The sequence below is a fragment of the Eulemur rufifrons genome, chromosome 7, assembly GCF_041146395.1.
Source record: "Eulemur rufifrons isolate Redbay chromosome 7, OSU_ERuf_1, whole genome shotgun sequence".
NCBI lineage: Eukaryota > Metazoa > Chordata > Mammalia > Primates > Lemuridae > Eulemur > Eulemur rufifrons.
In genome coordinates this window covers 47294922-47318817 of record NC_090989.1, presented here as the reverse complement: position 1 = coordinate 47318817, position 23896 = coordinate 47294922, and the positions used below count along the sequence as shown (strand labels likewise).

The 23896-nt window shown below is 33.9% G+C and overlaps 1 protein-coding gene across 3 annotated transcripts in view; it reads left to right on the top strand.

Moving 5' to 3' along the window:
• Positions 1–23896, top strand: part of SENP7 (SUMO specific peptidase 7) — a 130005-nt gene that overhangs the window by 6970 nt on the left and 99139 nt on the right. For 2 of the 3 annotated variants that reach the window (XM_069472551.1, XM_069472552.1), the window contains exons 1-2: positions 8672–8770; positions 16789–16886. In XM_069472551.1, the coding sequence (XP_069328652.1) occupies positions 8681–8770; positions 16789–16886 (188 nt within the window). In that variant the 5' untranslated portion in view covers positions 8672–8680. Of the gene's footprint in view, positions 1–2961; positions 3015–8665; positions 8771–16788; positions 16887–23896 lie in introns of those variants that run through there. The other variant, XM_069472550.1, reaches the window with a different exon arrangement.

Below are 23896 nucleotides of genomic sequence, written 5' to 3'. Positions count from 1 at the left end.
ACAAAATATTGTAATATTTATTTTTCACTAACTGTATGCTAGATATAATGTTAAATACTTTAATATAGACTGACTCACTTTAATCTTAACAATTGAAAAGGTGATTATTCTCCATGTTTTACAGGTCAGAAACTGAGGCTCAGAGAATTCACAGCTAGTAGGCCTAGATACAAATTTAGGTTGTCTAGGTTTAAAATGTACACTCTTGAGCACTGTGCTATACCAGACAGTCTCAAGTTGAATCACATAATATGGTTACTAAAACATTCCAAAACTGATCTGGTGTGAGTGCAACCAAATTATAAAAACCTCTAAAATTTTGGGAATTCACAATAGTATTAATTAAAGGAAATAGGGGAATGTGCTGCAAGACAGGATAGCAGCAGTTTTAACCCAATGAGATAGTTTGGGAATATTCATTTGTAAATTGCAATCTAAGCAAGTAATATTCCTTTTGAAAATGATATGTATTTTGTTAAATTTAAAATTGTCTATTGTAGAATGTGAATTTTTACGGGGTAAAGAGTTTCTTAACATTTATTTAAAAAATTATTTTTGATAGTCTACTCAAGGAATGCTACTTTTATTGCTATTATTTAAAATTATCAAAAGTTTAAGTATAGAAGTTAAAATAATTTTTACATCAGTGTTTGCTCAGGAAATATATTTAGTGAAACTAATTCTATGTATTATGAACTTAGAAGAAATCATTTCAGCTATATAATTTCTGGATAAGCTGTATTCCATTGGTAATAATGGTTATTTCTTATGTTATCTTAAGTATAGCATAGTATACCTGTCTTTAGTGTATAGTTAGATGACTTTTAATACTTGTATATGTATACCTGTATAACTGTCACCTAGATCAAGATATAGAACATTTCAAAAAACATCTCAAAAAGCTTACTCGTATCCCCTCCCAGTCAATATTCTTTCTCTCCTCACGTACCCCTCACTGTTCTAACTGGTATCACCATAGATTTGTTTTAACTGTTCTTCAATTTCACATAAATGGAATCATATACTCTTCTGCATCTGGTTTCCTTTGAACATGCATGTGAGATGTGTCTATGTTGTGCATAGCAGTAATTCACTGTTGTGTAGTTTTCCATTGTTTGAATATGTTTATCCATGGTCCTGTTTATGAATATTTGGATTGTTTTCAGTTTTTGGCTATTAAGAACAAAGATAACTTGAACATTCTTATTTCTCTTGTTTATATATCTAGAACTATAATTGTTGGACATTGAGTAGGCGGGTGTCTAACTTTAATAGATACTTGCAAAGTAGATGTACTCATTTACACTTCTTATCAGCAGTATGTGAGTTCCAGTTTCTCATCAACACTTGGTATTGTCAATCTTTTTAATTTTACCCATCCCAAGGGCTATGTAATGGTATTCCATTGCCATTATAATTTGCATTTCCTTAATAATGAAATTGAGCACCTGTTCATATGTTTATTGGCCATTTGGATATTCTTTTTGTGAGGTACCTATTGAAAGTTTTTGTCCATTTTGAAGGTTGGGTTATGCTGCCTTTGCTTTGAAGGAGTTCTCCATATATTCCGGTTGTATGTTCTTTGATAAATATATTTATTATAAATTATCTTCCTTCCAATCTGTGGCTTGTCTTTTCTTTCTCTTAGTGATGAGTTTTGATGAACAGAAGTTCTTAAGTTTAATAAAGTACAGTTTATTAATCTTTTCATTTATGGTTAGTACTATTTGTGTACTGTTTGAGAAATCTTTGGCTACCCCAAGGTCATGAAGATATACCACTTTTTTTCTAGAAACTTTGTTTTATATTTGACATTTAAATCTATGATCTATTTCAAATTAATTTTGTATATAGTATGAGATAGAGGTCGAGGTTTTTTTTTTTTTGTCATTTGGTTATCAAATTGCTTCAGCATCATTTGAAAAACATCATCCCTTTCCCACTGAATTGCAGTGGTGTATTTGTCATAAGTAGGTGACCATACATATGGGTCTCTACCATTTATTTTTATTATGAAATCTGTGATATATTCCAGTAAACTATGAGTTCCAGGAAAGCTTGGATTTTGTCTAATTTGTTCATTACATTCACTGCCTAGCACAGTGCTAGGCACATGATAGACATTCACGAAATATTTGCTGACTGAAAGAAAGAATTTGTGAAAGAGAAATCCACAGGAAGTCTAAAAAATGTTGTTGAGTAAAAAGTTAAGCTGTTCCTAGTTGCACAGCATGTTTAGATATGCAGTAGAACTGGAAGTGCTTTTTCTTTTTTTTTTTGAAACAGGGTCTCACTCTTGTCTTCCAGGCTGGAGTGCAATGGTGTCATCATAGCTCACTGCAACCTCAAATTCCTGGGCTCAAGTGGATCTCTCTCCTCAGCCTCCTGAGTAGTGTGCCACCATGCCCAACTAATTTTTCTATTTTTTTTAGGGGCAGTGTCTATGTTGCTCAGGCTGGTCTTGAACTCCTGACCTCAAGTGATGCCTGGGCCTCCCAGCCTCCCAAAGTGTTGGGATTACAGGCATGAACCCACTTCACCAGGCCTTGGAAGTGTTTTTGTAGAATGTCTCCAACTTCTAGATTTCTTCTGCTCCTTCCTCCCCGCCATCATAAGAATTTTTCCTATCCGATGGTTCTACTGCTGAGTGCAAAGTCTTTTGCTGGGGAATTTCTATTTAGTTCTTAGGGCCAGTTATACTCTTTTTTCTTTTATTGTCATCTTTCATATATTTACTGGAGATATTTTGTGAGAATCTGCTACTCTTCTGACATATGTAATTGTTTTTTGACCTTTATGTTTAGCCCTTCTGTTTGTATAAAATGTTATCAGTGTAAATTCTAAAACCAACAAGAGGTTACTTTAAAACAAGGGATGGATGTGAAAAGGTCTCTTTGATTAAATTGTTTATCTCATTTAGATGTTAAATTATAATTTTTACCATGTTTTTGGTTTTTGTAGAAATTGTGACAGAAGGAAAAAGGAAAAAGTCTTCATCTTCTGACTTATCAGAGGTATGTATTAGTTTTGCTTTTAACTTATTATCTTTGGAGTTACTGATATTGAAAATATTTTTTGTTTGTCTTTTTAATAAAAATTTAAAGCAAATACTGTAAAACTTTAATCAGTGTTTTGGGAGAATGGCGTATTCTAATTCACTGAAGGTTAACCAGGAAACCCTATCTGGGACCAGTCTTGTTTAAATCATTGTAAGATGACCAGTATACTTTCCAGGCCCCATTTTAGATTTTATTTAAAACATAACTCAGCATTTCTTTGAGGACTGAATACATTATAGTGTCTCATTTTCATTCATTAATAATACTATAGATGGAGAAGAGTTGTCCTTAAGGCATATGTTGAAAATTACTGTTTGGAATATATACTTTTAAACTTCTTTTTTTCATTTATTTATTTCTTCTATATAAGTCAGAGTAGCAAAACAAGAAAAATAAAATTTCTACTTAGGTAGGAAATGTTTTAAAAAATTCATTCTTTTTTAGAAAGATAATCTTTTTTTTCCTCTGGAATTTTGTGATGTAAATGCAGTAATAATCTACTTTACATTATAGTAATTTATTAGACCCTTTTCTCTGAAGCATTCTTAGTTATACACAGAGAACTTTAATTTGGTACATTTTTATGTTATACAGTTGTAGCACTTAACAAAGAGAGAGAGGTAGTCATAATGGAAGGTAGTGAGAGGGAATCAAGAGTACTTTAGAAGACCACATAGAGAGCATGGCTTTAGGTACTGTTTTTCTTCCTTGACTGACTTAAAATTTGCATGATGTGGTTTCTCCATTTAAAATTCTGGATTTAGTTTAAGTGGGGTGAATGAAGGAGGTAAAAAAGGATATCTTGTATTACCGGGATAAATACTATCATACCCAATTTTAAATATCTCAGTATTGACTATTACTACTTTTCTGTTTAATCAATCTAGTTAAGTGAAATGCTCTGCTTTAGACTATTGTGTCCTTCATGCAATTAATCTGAAATTCCACCATTAAAATTCATAATATTGAGATAGTACATTTCTCTTTCTGATTTTTAGATGTGCTCTGGTACTTTTTTTTTTTTTTTTTTTTGAGACAGAGTCTCACTCTGTTGCCCAGGCTAGAGTGCTGTGGCGTCAGCCTAGCTCACAGCAACCTCAAACTCTTGGGCTCAAGCGATCCTTGTGCCTCAGCCTCCCGAGTAGCTGGGACTATAGGCATGCGCCACCATGCCTGGCTAATTTTTCTATATATATATTTTTTAGGTGTCCATATAATTTCTTTCTATTTTTAGTAGAGATGGGGTCTCACTCTTGCTCAGGCTGGTCTCGAACTCCTGAGCTCAAACGATCCTCCCGCCTCTGCCTCCCAGAGTGCTAGGATTACAGGCGTGAGCCACCGTGCCTGGCCTGCTCTGGTACTTTTTAAAAACTTTTTATTTATAAGGAACTTTGGACTTATGGAAAAGTTATAGAAATTGTGCACAGTTCCTGTATAGTTGTCACTCAGCTTCTGCTGATGTTAATATCTTATATAACTATAGTGTGATTATATAAAATAAGAAATTAATATTGGTACAATATTTTATAATTTCTTCAGATGTACTTGCTGTTGAGATGTGTTTCTGTTGACAAATCAATAGGGCTAAAACATATATGTATAGTAACAAATTCACACACACAAACATGCATATGAATATTTATTTCTCTATCTGCCTATCTGTATATCTATAAAAAAATCATGAATTGAATACTCATACGTTTGATTCCAGTCCAATAGACAAGGCTTATTTTAGCCTTCCCTCTTTCCTTATTTTTAACTTTTTTTCTGTCTCTTGTCATCTACAATCTACAATATATTTACTTATTTGTTCAACCATAATATACACATAAAGTTGTACTAATGCATTTTAATGTAGAAGTTCTTAGAAAAATTAGCATATTTAATTCTTGTTAGTAGTTATTGCTTTTTCTCTCAAGGTAGCTAGTGAAAATAAATTACTGGAAGGATGAGAACTTTGATGGATATAGGGACAAGACACTGATACATTTTGAGTTTAAAGTATTTAAAAAATATTTCTAAAACAATACTAATTTGTTATGGAGACATTAGAAAATTCAAATGAACAAAAAGATGACCACCAAATGCAATTAGAATTACTACTTTGATTTATATCCTTCTAGTTTGTCTATCTATAATGAACAAATAAATATTAAAAAATAGAAAACCACAAAATACTATTTTATAATTTGATTTTTCTTTCTACTTATCTATATAGTGTGAATGTAATTTTCTGAAATCAAATCAATTTAAAGCATTGCTCAGTAGATATTTATTGGGTACTTAACAGTATTAGACACTATGCCAGACTAAGTACCAGGGAAACAGTAGTGAACATTTTTAATGGCTACATTCTATTCTATTATATGTATGTATCACAGTTAATTTAACCATAATTCTATCATTGTATTTTTGAGCTGTTTTCAAAATTTTAAACCATGCTGATTATTAGAATTATAATAGAGGCTTTGCAGAATCATTAGTAGCTTAGAATCTTTGTTAATTGTGCATGGTTGAGACCATGATTAAAGTTTGTCTAAGAATAGATAAGATTGTTTCAAAAGGCTTACATTATTTTTTATCAGTTAATTATTAAGAAAAAAGTGAGTATAGGAAAAATTGTCAGTAGAAAAGTTGTACTGGAAATTTGTTTTCTCCTTAATTTACAATATTGGAGTGAGAGATCTAGATTTACAATTTATTGACCGTGAAGCTGTGGCAGAGGCTTTTCTGGAGCTTTAGTTGTTTGTTTTTTTTTTTTCTTGCCTTTACTAACAGCATGATGTTTGAATTTAAAGAAACTCAACTATTAAAAAAAATTGGGAGAATATATAATACAAAAATGGAAATCTTACCACTCAGAGATAATCACAGTTAAACATGTTTTGTGTATGTCCTTCCATGTTCCCTTCTTTTATCTTTTTTTTTAAACCATTTTATTGAGGTATGATTGACATGTAAAAGCTGTACATTTTTAAAGTATATAATTTGATGAGTTTGGAGATAAGTATACACCCAGGAAAGCTATCACCGCAATCTATGCCATAAAGATGTCTACCCTCTCCCCTCCAAGAGTTTCTTCCTGCCCTCTTTATTTATTTTTATTAGTATTATTTTTTGTATTAACACTTAAAATCTACCCTGTTAGCAAATTTCACAGTACAGTATTGTTAACTGTAGGCACCATGCTGTACAGTAGATCTCTAGGACATATTCATCTTGCATAGCAGAAACTTTGTACCCTTTGATTAATATCTCCCCATTTCCCTCTTCCCCTAGGTTCTAGCAACCGTCTTTCTCACTCTCTGATTCTATGAGTTTGACGATTCTTCATATAAGTAGTATCATGCAGTATTTGTCCTTCAGTGTCTGGCTTATTTCACTTAGCATAATATCTTCCAGGTTTATCCTTGTTGCAAATGGAGGATTTCTTTCATTTTAAAGACTGATTAGTATTCCATTGTGTGTGGGGGGTGTGTATGTGTATGTGTGTGCATCTCACATTTTTTTTTTTTTTTTTTTTTTTTTTGAGACAGAGTCTCACTCTGTTGCCCAGGCTAGAGTGAGTGCCGTGGCATCAGCCTAGCTCACAGCAACCTCAAACTCCTGGGCTTAAGCGATCCTACTGCCTCAGCCTCCCGAGTAGCTGGGACTACAGGCATGCGCCACCATGCCCGGCTAATTTTTTCTATACATATTTTTAGCTGTCCATATAATTTCTTTCTATTTTTAGTAGAGGTGGGGTCTCGCTCTTGCTCAGGCTGGTCTCGAACTCCTGAGCTCAAATGATCCGCCCACCTCGGCCTCCCAGAGTGCTAGGATTACAGGCGTGAGCCACCGCGCCCGGCCTTTCTCACATTTTTTTAATCCATTCATGGAGCCTGGAATCATCTTAAAGACTTGCTTACTTGTCTTGAGACCTATGCTGGAAAGACTCAAACCTCTTGGTGCATCTGTGCATGTTTATCTTTTTTAGCCTCTCTATGTGATCTTCCCAGCTTAGTGACTTCAGGGCTATCCAGGTTTCTTACTTACTGGTTCAGGCTCCCAAGGTATGTGTACTGAAAGAGAGAGAGGGAGGGAGGAAGGGAGAGAGAGTAAGAGAGTGAGGGGAGGAAAGGAAGGAGAGTGCAAGAGCACGTACAAGCCAGGCTGAAGCTGTATTGCCTTTTATGACTGACCTTGGAAGTCACAGGCCTGCCCAGATTCAAGTGGAAGGAACATAGTTCTGTTGTTGGAGGATTGTCAGTGTCACACAGTAAGAAGAGCATGTGGTCCCCAAAATTGTGGGATCAGAAAAAAAAGGAGCATATGGAATGAGGAATATTAGTTTGGGCATTTTTGGAAAATAAAATATGCTACAGAATCCAGTGTAGGCTAAATAACCTACTTACAAAGGATCTATGGGTGGAAGTAGCCTGAAGCCCTTGCCTTAACCCCTGAGAAAGCAACTGTTGTTTCCTAATTAAAATAGGAGGCAAATGATTGATTTAGATATAACATTTTCTTTTGCAGATGAAGAATTATAAAGAGATTCCTTTTAATACAGAATAGCAATAAATAATTAAGAAGTTACTGGTACCCAGGAGGATTAACTTTGTCCCTCAGAGGTGCTAGTGAAACAAAAGAGTTGAGATATACTTTCTTCAAATTTATTCTGTCCTCTAGACTTAGGCTTTTTTCTTATTGAAATAATTTTATGAATTGTTACTTGTTCTGTCTGATATAGTGCCTATTATATATTTTGTAGGCTGAACTTGAAGCTTAATCATTTATAACTTTAGTGTGCAAGTTAGATATTTAAGTTCTAAAAAACTGATTTCAAACTTGTGGTTACAACTATGCATTCATTTTTTGTTTACTCAGCCTCACACTTTGGTGAATAAGATGGGGGACTTCTCTTTAAGGAGCTCTGTAGTCTGGAGAAGAAATCAGACATATAGACAAATAACTGTAATATTGGATAGTATGTATAATGTAAATAATATAAATGTACCAAATACTAATACCTAGAGAAAGAAATTCCATGATGTGGGGGTGATGGTTATGTGGATAAAAGAAGAATTTTGAGAAGAACCTGTAGTACTTCACAAGGGAAAAAGAGAGGGAAGGGCATTCTAGATTGAGGGAGCAGTATATACAAAGGTCTAGAGATATAAAATAATATGCCATGTTTGAAGAAGGTTGAGTAACTCAATGTGGTCAGGTTATAGAGCTTTTGATGTGAGGGTGCTGTGAAAGAGCCCACATTGTAAAGAGTTTTAGCCATAAGTAATGGGTGCCATTGTTGTATTTTAAGTATTGGAGCCATAATTAGATTTATGTGTTAGAGAAGTCTGGGGCTTGCATTTGAAAGATTAGAAGAAGAGACTGCAGGCAAGAGAATAATTAAGAAACTGTCGTGATTCTTCATTTATCTACTTTTATACTCAATGAGAGGTGTTTTATAAAATTATATTTGTTAATAATTGTGTATAAATTAAGAACTAAATTTAAAACTCTTTAAAAACTGTTAGCAAAATACAATGCAGGGTAATATAATGGTTCTGCTAGCTGATTCAGCTCTTATACATAGTTTGATTAAACTGATTATTTTTTCATCCTAGTTTCAGATAAGAAAGATGTTAAATGCAAAACCAGAAAATGTTCACCTTCCATCATCACTGTCCAAATTCAGAAGCTCAGAACGCTGGGATCTCCCTTTGCAGGGGGTAAATAAAATTAATATCTTTTAAGTATATAGTTTTATTTGGTGTGTTTAAAATATTTTAGTAAAACCGAATTTTTATTTTCATGTATGTGAGTCCTTTTTTTTGGTTTTCTTGTGTTAATTGCAGATTTTAAGTTAATTTTTGATATATATGTCAAAGCATTGTTTCAACATATTTCAAGTTAATATCATTAGTCATTAAAAAAACGCAAGTTAAAACCAAGCCCAAAAGTCAATCAACTGAGAATTAGATAAATAAACTGAGTTATGATTATATAGCAGAATATTACATAGCAATAAAAAAGGAGCAAACCACTGACAGATGCAAAACATGGATGAATCTCAGCAACATTGTACTGCATCATTTCAACATATTTCAAGTTGAAACAATGCTTTGAGGTTATGGTGTTCTTCAGTTGAAATCTAAGTATACATTATTATTCATGGTTGACTTCTCCATGAAATTTAAATCTCATTATTGTAAAATAAATTATGTTTTAAGTTTACTAAAATTTTAAGCTTGGTAGAATAATCTGTTTCTTTGCTCTTTACCCATTTCTTAAGTTTGAGAGAGTATCTTTTAATGGTTAGTAACTATATTTCAAAAGATATTCTCATTTTAAATCTAGAGAATTTTAAATCTGGCCCTTTTTTTTTCTTTTCTTTCTTTTTCTTAGGGGTGGCGGACAGAGTATCGCTCTGTTGCCTAGGCTAGAGTGCCATAGAATTAGCCTAGCTCGTAGCATCCTCAAACTACGGGGCTCAAGCGATCCTCATGCCTCAGTCTCCCGAATAGCTGGGATTACATTACAGGTGTGCACCACCATGCCTGACTCATTTTTTTTATTTTTTATAGAGATGAGGTCTTGCTATTTCCCAGGTGGGTCTCGAACTTCTGACCTCAAGTGATCCTTCTGCCTTGGGCCTCTCAGAGTGCTAGGATTACAGGCGTGAGCCACTGTCCCTAGATTTATTTGTAATCTTTATTGACATATAGCTACATTAAACAGGCTGCACAGATTTTAGGTGTATAGTTGGATGAGCTCTGACTAGAGTAACATATGCACCCGATATCCCAATCATGAAATAGAGCATTGTCATGTTCTAGAAATTCCCTTGTGTCCCTTTCCATTGTATCTTTTCCTCACCCTCTGCCTGTGCCCCCACCTTGCTTCTGGAAGCCAGTCTTTTGATTTCTATTTCTATAGTATTGTCTGTTTTTAAACTTCATAAAAATGGAATCATATAATATGTATCCTTTTGTGTTTGGCTTTGTTTCACTCAGTATAATGTTGCTGAGATTCATCCATGTTTTGCATCTGTCAGTGGTTTGCTCCTTTTTTATTGCTATGTAATATTCTGCTATATAATCATAACTCAGTTTATTTATCTAATTTTCTGTTGATTGACTTTTGGGCTTGGTTTTAATTTGCATATTTAGATGACTAATGATGTTAAGATATTTTCAAATGTTGATTTGCCATTGTATATCTTCTTTTGTGAAGTGTTTGTTCCTATTTTTTAACCTTTTGAAAATAAATTTTATGGAGGATTAATTTACATTTAATTACATTCATCCATTTCAAGTATTCTGTGAGTTTTGACAAATGTATATACTTTGCATCCACTACCATAATAAAGATGTGTTTGTGTGAGAGAGAGAGAGAGAGAGAGAGCAAGAGAGCAAGAGAGAGAGACAATTTGTGCAGTCATACCTTGGAGATATTTTGGATTTGGTTCCAGACCATTTGCAATAAAGCAAATATTGCAGTAAGTGAGTGACATGATTTTTTTTTTGTTGCTCAGTACATATAAAAGTTACGTTTACACTATACTGTAATCTATTAAGTGTGCAGTAGCATTATATCTAATAAAAATGTACATGCCTTAATTTTTTTTTTTTTTTTTTTTGAGACAGAGTCTCACTCTGTTGCCCGGGCTAGAGTGCCGTGGCATCAGCCTAGCTCACTGCAACCTCAAACTCCTGGGCTCAAGCAATCCTCCTGCCTCAGCCTCCCAAGTAGCTGGGACTACAGGCATGCGCCACCATGCCTGGCTAATTTTTTCTACGTATATTTTTAGTTGTCCAGCTAATTTCTTTCTATTTTTAGTAGAGACGGGGTCTCGCTCTTGCTCAGGCTGGTCTCGAACTCCTGAGCTCAAATGATACGGCTGCCTCGGCATCCCAGAGTGCTAGGATTACAGGTGTGAGCCACCGCGCCCGGCCTAGTATATAGATTTTTTAAAAATGCCCTTTATCATGTAAGGACATTCTCTTCTATTCCTAGTTTATTGAGTGTTTTCATCAGTGTTTTTTTCTGTTTGGAATTGTTTGCTTTCCACTAGGTTGCAAAGCTATTATTCCCTATTTTCTTTTAGGAGCTTTGTAATTTTAGCCTATACATTTAGTTTAACTTTTATGTTTGTTTTTGAGTATGCTATATGGTGAGGATTAAGGTTTCCCCCCCCCATATTAATATCCTGTTGGTCTAGCACCATGTTTTGAAAATACTTTCTTTTCTTTATTCAATTTTATGAACTTTTTTTTTCAAAATTTTTTTGTCTTTTTATGCATGGATTTATTCTTGGCCTCCAAGCTATTCTAGTGACACATTTGTGTATCCTTATCTAGTAATACACTGTCTTGACTTTCATATTTTATAGCAAGTCTTAAAATCAGATATTAAGACATATTTTAAAGATATATTTCTATAATTGTGCTATAAGGTTTTGATCTACTAAAAATTATACAGGGGGAAAATTGCTTTCTAAGCTCTCATGATTTTCTTGGTTGGTATTATAATAGGATTTTACTAGTGTTATTTTGGGAAAGAAGTGTTTTAAGGTACAGAGGCACTGAGTTACCTAGCCATTTGCTATTGTATCTACAATTAGCCTCCAACTTCTAGTGTATTGTCTTTTCAGTATTTTTCTATAAATCAGTTATTTGGTGGAAGGGGTAACTTCTACTTGTTGTACTTTTCGGGCATGACATTTAAATAGTCTTTTATTTTTAGCTATTCTTCTGGTCTCTGGTAGCCAGAGAATTTTTTTTTTAATTGCGGAAAAACATAAATAACACAAAATTTACCATTTTAATTATTTTTAAGTGTACAGGTCAGTGCCATTAGGTATATTCACATTATTGCACAACCATCAGCACTATCCATCAACAGAACTTTTTTTATCATCTTAAATTGAAATTCTATACACAAGGGTTAGTTTTAAAAAAAGAAAAAGATAACTAAGTACTTAGTTTGAGATACATAAATCTGAATTATGGTATGAAAAATTACTGAATCTTGGGGCTCTTCTGTTCTCGAGAGTCATTATATATTTCTCCTCTGTGTATCTATGATACTAGCTGGAGGCTGCTAATTTAGCACTGACGTATCTTATTCAAAACTTATTTATGTCATGCCTGTTTCCAAAAATAATTTGAAGGAGTGGCTTGCAACAAAGGATGTATGTGAAAGGTTAAATTAAAAGGGAAAAATAATTTTAAAGAAAGAGGAAAGCAAATATTTAACTGTGAAAACTGTCTTCTCTAAAAATTTGTTTAGTCAAGGTTAAAACAAAATATATTGCTTTTTTTTTTTTTTTTTTGGAGGCAGGGTCTCTGTCACCTGGGCTAGAGTACAGTGACATCATTACAGCTCATTGCAACATCAAACTCCTGGGCTGAAGCAATCCTCCTGCCTCACCTTCCTCACACCTATAGGTGGGACTATAGGTGTGAGCCACCATGCCTGTCTAATTGTTTTTTCTTTTTTTCTTTTTTTGGGGGGAGATACGGGATTTATTGCCTGCTCAGGCTGGTCTCAAACTCCTGGCCTCAAGCAATCCTCCCACTTTGGCCTGCAAAAGTGCTAGGATTACAGACATGAGCCGCCATGCCCAGCCCAAAATATATTGCTTTTTAAAAAAATTATAAAAGTAACATATGCTTGTGTGAAGAAATATAAGCTATAAAGAAGGGTGTAGTATCTCACTCTCCATTCTCCTCATATACATATAATTTTATTCTCGTGGAGTCACTGGTCATGAAAATTTAGTGTTTAGTTCTTCCTGATATTTTTTTCCCCCTGTTCATCCAGGAGTTCAGTAGATGTTGGTAAGCAGAAAATTTTAGCTTTTGTCAAGTATTTTTGGTGTTAGCATTACATGTTGCTTGCTTTGGAAATCAGATGAAGATCAGTAGAGTTGAAATTCTGATATAAAAGTTAAATCCTGACCAGTAATCTCAACTGTTTGGAAAATTGTCATTCTTCTGTATTGAAGTAAAGCTGTAAGAGGGATAAGCAGTTGTGAACAAAGCCAGTAATTTCATAGGAGTTGGCTTTGACTTTTTTCAATATCTAAGAAAGTGCTGAGTTGAGATTTTATTAATAGACCCAACCCCACACCACTTAGAATGCATGCAGAGTTGATTTTGTTCAAGAAATTTATTTATTGTTTTTAAGACAAAGGGTCGCACTCTGTTGCTCAGGCTGGAGAGTTTAGTGGCATGATCATAACTCATTGCAGCTTTGAACTCCTGTGCTGAAGTGATCCTCCCACCTCAGTGTCCCAGATAGCTGGGATTATAGGTGCATGCACCATGCCTGGCTAATATCCAGAAAAAATTTAATAGCAAATATTAACTTTTAATAGTTATCTGTAGTTATCACTTTGGTTGTAGAAAATTTCAATCAAGTTCCTTAGGAACACTTAATTTGAATTATCATAGTATTTTATTTGGTGTCCCTGCCAGAATGGGAGCTTCAAAATTAGGTATGTAAATGATTTGATTCTGTGTATAAGTGAATTTTCTTATTTTTAAAAAGCCTTTCTCATTTTTAAATTAACATTGTTCCTAGGCCGGGCGCGATGGCTCACGCCTGTAATCCTAGCACTCTGGGAGGCCGAGGTGGGCGGATCATTTGAGCTCAGGAGTTCGAGACCAGCCTGAGCAAGAGCGAGACCCCATCTCTACTAAAAATAGAAAGAAATTATATGGACAGCTAAAAAATATATATAGAAAAAATTAGCCGGGCATGGTGGTGCATGCCTGTAGTCCCAGCTACTCGGGAGGCTGAGACAGGAGGATCGCTTGAGCCCAGGAGTTTGAGGTTGCTGTGAGCTGGGCTGACGCCACGGCACTCACTCTAGCCTGGGCAACAGAGTGAGACTCTGTCTCAAAAAAAAAAACAAAACAACAACAACAACAAAAAAACATTGTTCCTACTATTTCAACCTTCTGATTTGTGATCAGATAGGTTTCAAAATATGTATATGAATAAAGTCCTATTCATAATCAGATTGTGGGAGAATTCTTTGTTATTTGATTTTTTATTTTTCAGAGACAGCATATAATAGATTCATAGTCTAATTGAAATACAAATCGTATCTGTGAAAAATACAAATTATTACCTAGTCTGAAATTGTAATCCAATCTAAAATATATAAATATTTTAGTGTGATATTAAATATAAGGAACAATTGATCAAAATCTAAGTGAGTTTATTTCCCCTCAATAACATCTCCACGTATATTCCAGGTTATCCTTGGATAGTGACAGATCTGGAGATAGGCATTAAAATGACTTTTACTGTTATTCAGAGTTAATAATATTTTAATTAATTTCCCTCCTGTTCTATTATAGTTATCTTCAGTTTGTCTCAATGTGTTTATTTCATTTTTGTAGTGGTATAGTCCCTTCCCTGTTTGGTGGGAGTAATGTTTCTTTTCTGTAGAAAATGAGGCTCAAGGACTAGGCATTCCACCATTTTGTAAATATAGGCAGAGCCTTATCAATACAACATGATCAGTGGGATGCAGAAAATTCAATAACATAAAATGTGAAGGTTTCATTTACCGTGAGTTTAGTGAAATTGAAATGATGGAGGGAAACTAGTTGGCCATTAGTTCTGAGAGTGTAGCTTGTGAACCAAATCATTCCCAGTCCTGGTTGCAGTTTGATGTAAACAAATAATATAATTCACTGTAAGAAGTGTTATTAGTAATAGAGGTATGTTAAATGTATAGTGGTATCACAGGAGAAAGACTGATTTGCTGTTTTAGAGATTGAAGAAGGCTTCCTAGGTGGTGCTAGAGTTGGAGCTTAATGGACACAGAGAACTGGGGAGGACAAAGTGTACTCTAGAAGGAGGAAATGTGCAGAGATGTAGAAGGATGAAATTGCATGGCACTTTCAGAGAACTACAACTAGTTTAGTATTGTCAGAACACAAGATTCATGGGAAGCAGAAGTTAGAAGTGTTTTTTTTCTCCTGTAGGTAATGGGGAACAACTTAGGAATTTAAGCAGAACGGCATTAGATATGCCTTTTTGAAAGATTTAACTTTCACATTGCGGTGCATGCTGAATTGGAGGGAGAAGAAATCATTGGCAGGGAAACCCATTAAGAGAACATTGCAAAAGTCCAGGTCAGAAAAAAGAAGAGGCAAAACTTAGTGATAGTGATAAAGAAGAAAAGACATATTTTTGGTCTAGTTATATTGATAAATTTACATTTCGTAGTGAAACAAGGGTGACAAATGTGTTTAGGTTGAGATACTGATAAGAAGGATTTCTGAGAATTTGTGTAATATAGAATTAGATCATTGGAAATAACATAGGCTGTTATGTCAAACTTGGGTTCAATTGGGCAAGTTTACTGTCTGCGCTTCACTTCCTTCTTATTGAGTGCTGTGTTTTATACTATATAGGGCTGTGGTGATAATGAATTAATGCCTACAGGATAAACAGGACAATGCTTATTGTGGGCTATCATGTTCAAGACAGTGAGGTTTTTTTTTTCATTATTTAAAAGTGTTGAAATCTTCAAAAAATTATTTTAAATTGTTATAAAGTACACATAAAATTTACCATATTAACCATTTTAAGGGTGTGGTTTAGTGGCATTTAGTACATTTACAGTGCTGTGTAACCATCACCACTTCACCTCTGGAAGTCTTCATCTTGCAAAACTGAAACTCTGTATCCATAAATAATAACTCCCCAATGTCCCCTCCCCCAACCCCTGGCAATCACCATTCTACTTTCTATGAATTTTACTATTCTAGGTACGTCATATGAATGGATTTATTAGTATTTATTTTTTTGTTCCTGGCTCCTTTTTTTCTTTCTTTTTTTAAATATAGCCCTTTTTAAAGCATAATCTGGCTAATTTCATTTAATATAATATCCTAAAGATTTATTCATCTTGTAGCATGTTTCAGAATTTGCTTCCTTTTTAAGGCTGAATAATATTTCCTTGTATGTATACATAACATATTGTTTATCCATCCATCTGTTGGTGGAAATTTGAGTTTCTTCCACCTTTTGACTAGTGTGAATAATGATGTTGCTATGAACATGGATGTACAAATATCTCTTTGGTGAAAATAGTCTTTTAAACTTATTATAAATATAATCATCATACATCCTTGTGAAGTACCTAATATTATTATATTCATTTCCAGATAAGGAAACTAAGGTATAGAGAATATAAATAACTTATTTGCCTAGGTCACACATTATATATTAAATAAGTCAATTTTAACGTTTTTTTGCAATCATATTTAATCTAAGCCCTGTTAGTAATGTGTCTGGCTCTTTCCTAAAGTTTTCCATGGATCAATTCATGGGGAACCAATTTTAATTTCTTCCAATTGTTATAAATGCATATTAAAATGCAGTTATTGCAGAATCATAGGCCCTATTTAACCTGACATGCAATAATTTTTATTAATTCCTTTAAATGCATCCCAGATTTTTATAGTTATTTAAGCTTTGGAATCTCAAAGTGTTGATGTCCTGACTAAACTTAACCTTGATATTTTAAAATGTCTCCTTAGTATTTTTTAGCGGACTAATATTTCTGCACTAGCAAAAGAGCAAGATATTCTATAGATTGCACTTATTATTTTTTCTCTGTGAAGTACTGTGAATTTGGCTATTTGTCTTGAATTTCTAAATAAAAAGAACATTTTAAGTGTCTCTTGTCATATTGTTATATTCCATATTTTTTTTCTAGTTGAAAAGAAGCCTAAGAAATAAAGTCATCTCTCTAGACCATAAAAATAAAAAAAGTATCCATGGGTGTCCTGTCACTTCTAAGTCATCACCAGAAAGGTAAGATACATGTATGTGTGACACTGAATGGACTTATAAATAGTGTGACCATGGATGATTCATGTAAGCTCTTTGGGTTCTCAATTACCACAATGTTTAAAATAGAGGGGTTGTACTCACTATTCTCTAAGATTACTTCCAAGCTCTTTCTGTGGTTCTAAGTCATCTTAACTCCTTGTTTTTGTGCACTTGGTGCATCTTGTTAAGCTTTTGCTGATACTGCAGAGTTATATGTGGACTGATAATGATGCTTGAAGCATTTATGGTCAACAGTGAAAAAGATGATTCATTTAGCAACTATGGTCCTATAGTCATAGTATTAATGAATTATGTATATAGTGGAATTAAATATCTGAGGGATTCAAATTGCAAATTGTAGTTGTTGTAGGAAACAATTTAGAGCATTTTAGAATTAGATATCAATAAATGATTAGAAAGTTGTTATTTTAAAAACGGATGTTGAGTTTTATTTTTAGCATAGTGAATGAAAAGAAAATGACAATGACAAAATAAAAATTATAATTACTGGAAATTCACACATATTTAGAAGACTAAATGGAGTCCTTGATTTATGTCAGAGTACTTCTTTAAGGTACTTAGTTGTCTTCTACCTTTTCAAGTAAATTGTCTGTAGGAAACACAAAAATATATTGGTGACTCCATAGCAATTTATGAACTTTTTGACTTTCTGTCATACTATGGAGAAATTGTTAAGGTAAATGAGGCAGCTCTATAGATGCAATGATGATGCTTTGATCCTCAGAACAAACCACAAACTCAGTTTGCAGACTTGGTTTTTTTAAAAAATTCATATCAAAAATTATATTTGATTTGATTTGAGAGATGGAATGCCAGAAGTAAAGGAATTATATATATATATATATATATATATGTGTGTGTATATTTATTTATTACTGAGACAGGCTCTGTCTTTGTTGTCCAGGCTAGAGTGCAGTGGTGTCATCATAGCTCACTGCACTCTCAAACTCTCAAGCTGCTGGGCTCAAACGATCTTCCTGCCACAGCCTCCCGAGTAGCTGGGACTACAAGTGCACACCACCATGCCTGGCTAATTTTTTCTATTTTTTGTAGAGGTGGGTTCTCACTATGTTGCCCAGGATGGTCTCGAACTCCTGGCCTGAAGCAATCCCCTGCCTTGGCTGCCCAAAGTGCTAGGATTACAGGTGTGAATCACCACACCTGTCCGGAAATCAAATTTTTATTTATTTATTTATTTTGAGACAGAGTCTCACTCTGTTGCCCGGGCTAGAGTGCCGTGGCGTCAGCCTAGCTCACAGCAACCTCAAACTCCTGGGGTCAAGCAATCCTTCTGCCTCAGCCTCCCGAGTAGCTGGGACTACAGGCATGCGCCACTATGTCTGGCTAATTTTTTTTTTTCTATATATATTTTTAGTTGTCCAGATAATTTCTTTATTTTTTAGTAGAGACAGGGTCTTGCTCTTGCTCAGGCTGGTCTCGAACTCCTGAGCTCAAATGATCAGCCGCCTCGGCCTCCTGGAGTGCTAGGATTACAGGTGTGAGCCACTGCACCCGGCCTGGAGTCAAATTTTTTAATTGAAAAAAATCCAGCCACATTTTCTGAAAGGTTTATAAGATTGTTTCATTTTATCGGAGAGTTATCCTGAAGATGTTGCATGCTTCAAAACTTATTCAAGTCTCACTTTTCCATAAGAATGCTTGTAAAATAGTGGGGACAGGTTTTTTGAGGTTATCAGTCAATAGTTATTATAACATATTATTGCTTTAACATTGCCTTTTATTTTCCTAGTATTATCTCTAATATTTTTCAGTTTGTTTTCTACTAAATTATCAGCCTTGCATAAAATAGCAATTATTTGGCCTTCCTTTCCTTATAAAGTTTACATCTGACTTCTATTCCAGAGTTAATGATTTCCAGGCATATTATCAGCACTAGCATTGTAATGTACACTTAGTATACACTTATTGACATTATTAGAGCATAAAAATACTTTAAAATTCAATAGCAGTAGATATTAAATTAAAAGCACAATAATAGGCCAGGCTTGGTGACTCAAGCCTGTAAATCCCAGCACTTTGGGAGGCCAAGGCAGGAGGATTGCCTGAGGCCAGGAGTTCGAAACTAGTCTGGGTAACATAGTGAGATCCCATCTCTACAAAAAGTGAAAAAACTAGCCAGGCTGAATGGTGCTTGCCTGTGGTCACAGCTACTTGGGAGGCTGAGGCAGGAGGATTGCTTGAGCCCAGGATTTCGAGGTTACAGTGAGCTGCACCACTGATTGCACCACTGCACTCCAGCATGAGTGACAGAGCAAGCTCCTGTCTCAAAAAAGCCCCCAAAATGAAAAACACAATTATGATCAAAATCACCATGTTTTTAAACACAAAAAGAAAAATGTGGTTGACATGATCATGACAAAGGAAGATGCCTTTTTTTTAACTTGTAAAAGTGATATAGCCAACAAGCAATAGTATAATTAGTATTACAGTTTACTGAGCTAGCCAGCTTTGGAATAATAGGGTGTGATTTTTGACAAAGTTTTAAAATCTAGAGGGCTTTGTATTATTTCAAAATTTGTACCTGAAGACCTTATTAGTAAATATTGCATTAATTCAAATTCAGAAACTTAAAGTGTTCATAAACTGCTTCTGCATTGTTTTATTTGGGACATGTGCTTGAATATTTAAAAATGACATTAAAAAAAAATCTCTTATGTACAGTAGTAGGGAAGACCTGAGCCATTTCCAAGTCCTAGTGTCTTAAAATAGATGGGGGCATCCTCTCTATACTTTAAACTAGTATTTTTCTGCCTTTCCTGAAGGTTCTGGAACTTTTGATTCTTAACCTCTCTCTAAATCTTCTACCTCTAAAAGGTAGATAAAATGTTTGGGATGGTTAGAATGCCCGGAAACTGAGGTGTGACAGAACATGTTGAGTTCTCTCATTGAAACTGGCTTACGAGCGATAAATTAATAGGCAGAAATCAGGAAGTGAGTGACTTGCTTTAAAACAATGAATAGGAATGGGAAATTATCACATATTTGCTTCATAGCACAAGGGGAATGTGTTCATATCTTTGAACAACTCTCTTGAGTGGATTGTTTTTTGAAGAAAACAAGTTTGGTTTGCCTGTTCTAAAGGAATTTTTTTTCTTTGTTGATCTCATTTTCACTATCAATGAGCTTACAAAATTTTTACCTATAGACTTAGTTCTCTTGTAACATAATGTTCTTATCAAATCATACTATTCTTCTTACTCTACTAATTATTCTTTCGGGGGCTTTTGGCATATCAGTCGGAGTACATGAGCAATATCATCAGGTTGGAAATGAACACCCTCTATTTATAATTATGACAGCCAACATCTAATGAGTGCTTATTATATGGCAGACATTAGGGTAATTCTGAATTGTTTCATTTAATTTTCACAAGTCTGTGAGATGTAAATGTCATTGGCTTTATTTCATAGTTGAGGAAATTTAGGTCTAACTCATTACAATGGGGAGGAATATTATTAGTATATCTCTGGATAGCCTAGTTTAATATTCATAGACTTAATTTTTTGTTTTAGTAGTGTATGATATTGAGTTCTGCTAGGCTATCTGAAACATTTTATAAATTGTTGCTATGTGAAGGGAAATCAAAGCAACAGAAATACACCTGGAGGGGGGAAAAATCCTTTTACGTTTGTATTACTTTGGAACCTCTAACCTTGTCTACCATGTTTGATCTTACTTTAAAGATTGTAATGCTTTTCAATGTATTTTTTAAATTAACAGTTTTATTGTGATATAATTTACATATCATAAAATTCACCCATTTAAATTTCACAATTAAATAATTTTTGGTATATTTTCAGAATTGTACAACCATCACTACAGTCTAGTGATGGTTTTAACATTTCCGTCGTGCTCCAAAAGAAACTGTGTGCTCACTTAGAGCCACTCTCAGTTTTCACCCATAGTCATAAGCAACCGCTAATCTACTTTCTGTTTCTATAAGATTTGACTTTGGACATTTCATATTAACAAAATTATACAGTATGTATGTCCTTTTGTGTCTGGCTTTCACTGAGTATAATATTTTTGAGGCTTATTTACGTTGTAGCATGTATCAGTACTTTGTTTCTTTTTATACCGCATTGTGTTTATCCATTCACCAGTTGGACTTTTGAGTTGTTTCCACTTTTTGGCTATTGTGAATGATGTTGTCATAAACATCCCTGTATAAGCGTTTGTGTGGATATATGTTTTCAATTCTTTTGGGTAGATGTCTAGGATTAGAATTGTTGTGTTATGTGGTGATTTTAACTTTTTTTTTTTTGGAGACAGAGTCTCACTCTGTCATCTAGGCTAGCTCACAGCAACCTCAAACTCCTGAGCTCAAGCAAATGCTCCTGCCTCGGCCTCCCAGAGTGCTAGGTTGTTTAACTTTTGAGAACTGTTTTCCAAAATGACTGCACTATTTTGCATTCCAACCAACACAGTATGAGGGTTCCATATTTTTCTGCATTCTCACCAATACTTATTTATCTCCTTCCTTCCTTCTCTCTTCATTTTTCTTTCTTTCTTTCCTTCTTTTCATCCAACTAAATGTGAAAGGGGATCTCATTGTGGTTCTGATATACATTTCCTAATAACTAAATGATGTTGACTGTCTTCATGTGCTTATTGGTCATTTGTATCTTTCACTCTCTCTCTCTTTTTTTTTTTTTTGAGACAGGGTCTTGGTCTATTGCCCAGGCTGGTCATTTGTATATCTTTTTTGAGAAATGTGTATTAAATTGGGTTGATTGTCTTCTTCTTGTTGAATTGTAAGAGCTTTTTTTTTTTTAATATATATATTCTGGTTACAAGTTTCTTGTAAGATATATGATTTCCATATATTTTTTTCCCATTCTTTTGTTTAACTTCTCACTTTCTTGATGTCCTTTGAAGCATAAAAGTTTGAAAATTTTAATGAAGTCCTATTTATCTATTTTTCTTTTGTCACTGTGCTTTCGGCATTATATCTAAGAAACTAATGCCTAATCCAAGGTCATGATGACTTATTCCTGTGTTTTCTTCTAAGAGTTTTATAGTTCTAGCTCTTAGGTTTAGGTCTGTGATTTATTTTGGGTTAATTTGTATGTATGGTATGAGATAAGCATCCAAATTAATATTTTTACCTTTGAATAGTCGATTATCTCAGCACCATTTGTTGAAAAGTCTATTACTTTTCCATTGAATTATCTTGGTACCTTTGTCAAAAATCAATTGACTGTAAATGTCAGGGTTTATTTCTGGATTCTCAATTCTACTCCATTGATCTATATGTCTGTCCTTATGCCAGAGCCAACATGTCCTCCTGCAACTTTGTAGTAAGTTTTGAAAATGGGAAGTGTGAATCTTAAAATTTACTATTTTTTAAATATTCTTTTGGCTATTTTGAATTTCTTGAATTTTCAATTGAAGGTTAGAATCAGCTTGTCATTTTTAATAAAAATACCAACAAGAATTTTGATAGAGATTGTATTGAATCTGTAGATTGAATCTAGGAATATTGCCATCTCAACAATATTGTTTTCAGGTCCATGAACATGGATGTCTTTCCGTTTATTTAAGTCTTCTATATTTTCTTTGAGTAGTGTTTTGTAGTTTTCACTGTGTTGTGGACTTGTTTGGTTAAATTTATTCCTAAATAGTTTCTTCTTTTTGATGACATTGTCAATGGAATTGTTTTCTTAATTTTATTTTGGCTGTTCATTGCTATTGTGTAGGAATACGATTGATTTATGTATGTTGGTCTTGAATGCTGTGACCTTATTTAATTTTTGATTAGTTCTAGTAGTTTTTAGTGGATTCCCTGGGATTTTGTACATATAAGATCATGTTATCTGCAAATAGAGACAGTCTTACCTCTTTTTATTCAACTGGATGCCTTTAAGTTTTTTTTCTTGCTTTGTTGTTCTGGTGCAACATTCAGTACAATGTGGCATAGAAGTGATAAGAGTGGATATCTTTGTTTTCTTTCCACAAAAACAAAAATGATTCTGTCTTTCACCATGAAGTATGATGTTTGCTTTAGATTTTCATAGATGCACTCTATTTGAGAAAGAAATTAATTTTTATTTTAAAATTTATAAATAACAATTGTATGTATTTATGGGGAACAATGTGAAGTTTTGATCTGTGTATACATTGTAAATAGATTAAATCAAGCTAATTTATATATTTACCACCTTACCCACTTATTTTTTTTGTGGTAAGAACATTAAAAATCTATTCTCTCAGCAATTTAAAAATATACAGTACTAAATTATTATTAACTGTGGTCACCATGCAGTGCAAGAGATCGCTAAAACCTATACCTCCAGTCTAACTGAAATTTTGTACCCTTTGATCAACATCTCCCCTTTCCATGACTGTTTCAAACATGAGAGGAACAATCAATCCATTCCAACTATATTTCTTTTTTTCCTTACATAAAAGACTATGGAAGTTAGGGAGAGGAAATTAGTATCTTCCTGTGACCAACTAGATTGGGGACACTCAATGATATTTTTGAAATATAGGTACTTCATGATGTTGATCTAATTAATAGTTTCAACAGGTTTCTTTTATAAAAAAAACAAAAAATATCATTATAAATCAAAAAGCAGCATTTCTCTTGTTGTGCATTGTTTCTTGAAGAGCAGACTGCTTGTACCAGAATTACCCATTCTGCTAACTAAATGTAAAGATTGTTATCTTCATCTCAGTTCTATTAAATCAGAATATCTGAGAATTACGCCTGAGAAACTATGATATAAATATGCTCTCCCGATGATTTTAGCAACACTAAAATTTAAAAACCACTGTTAGAAGCTAAGCAATTAGTGAGCTGGACTAAAGCCTTTTTTTTCAAGTATAGTAAGTTCATTCTTATTTTTTTTTTATTAAATTTTTTTTTTTTTTTTTTTTTTGAGACAGAGTCTCCCTGTGTTGCCTGGGCTAGAGTGCCATGGTGTCAGCCTAGCTCACAGCAACCT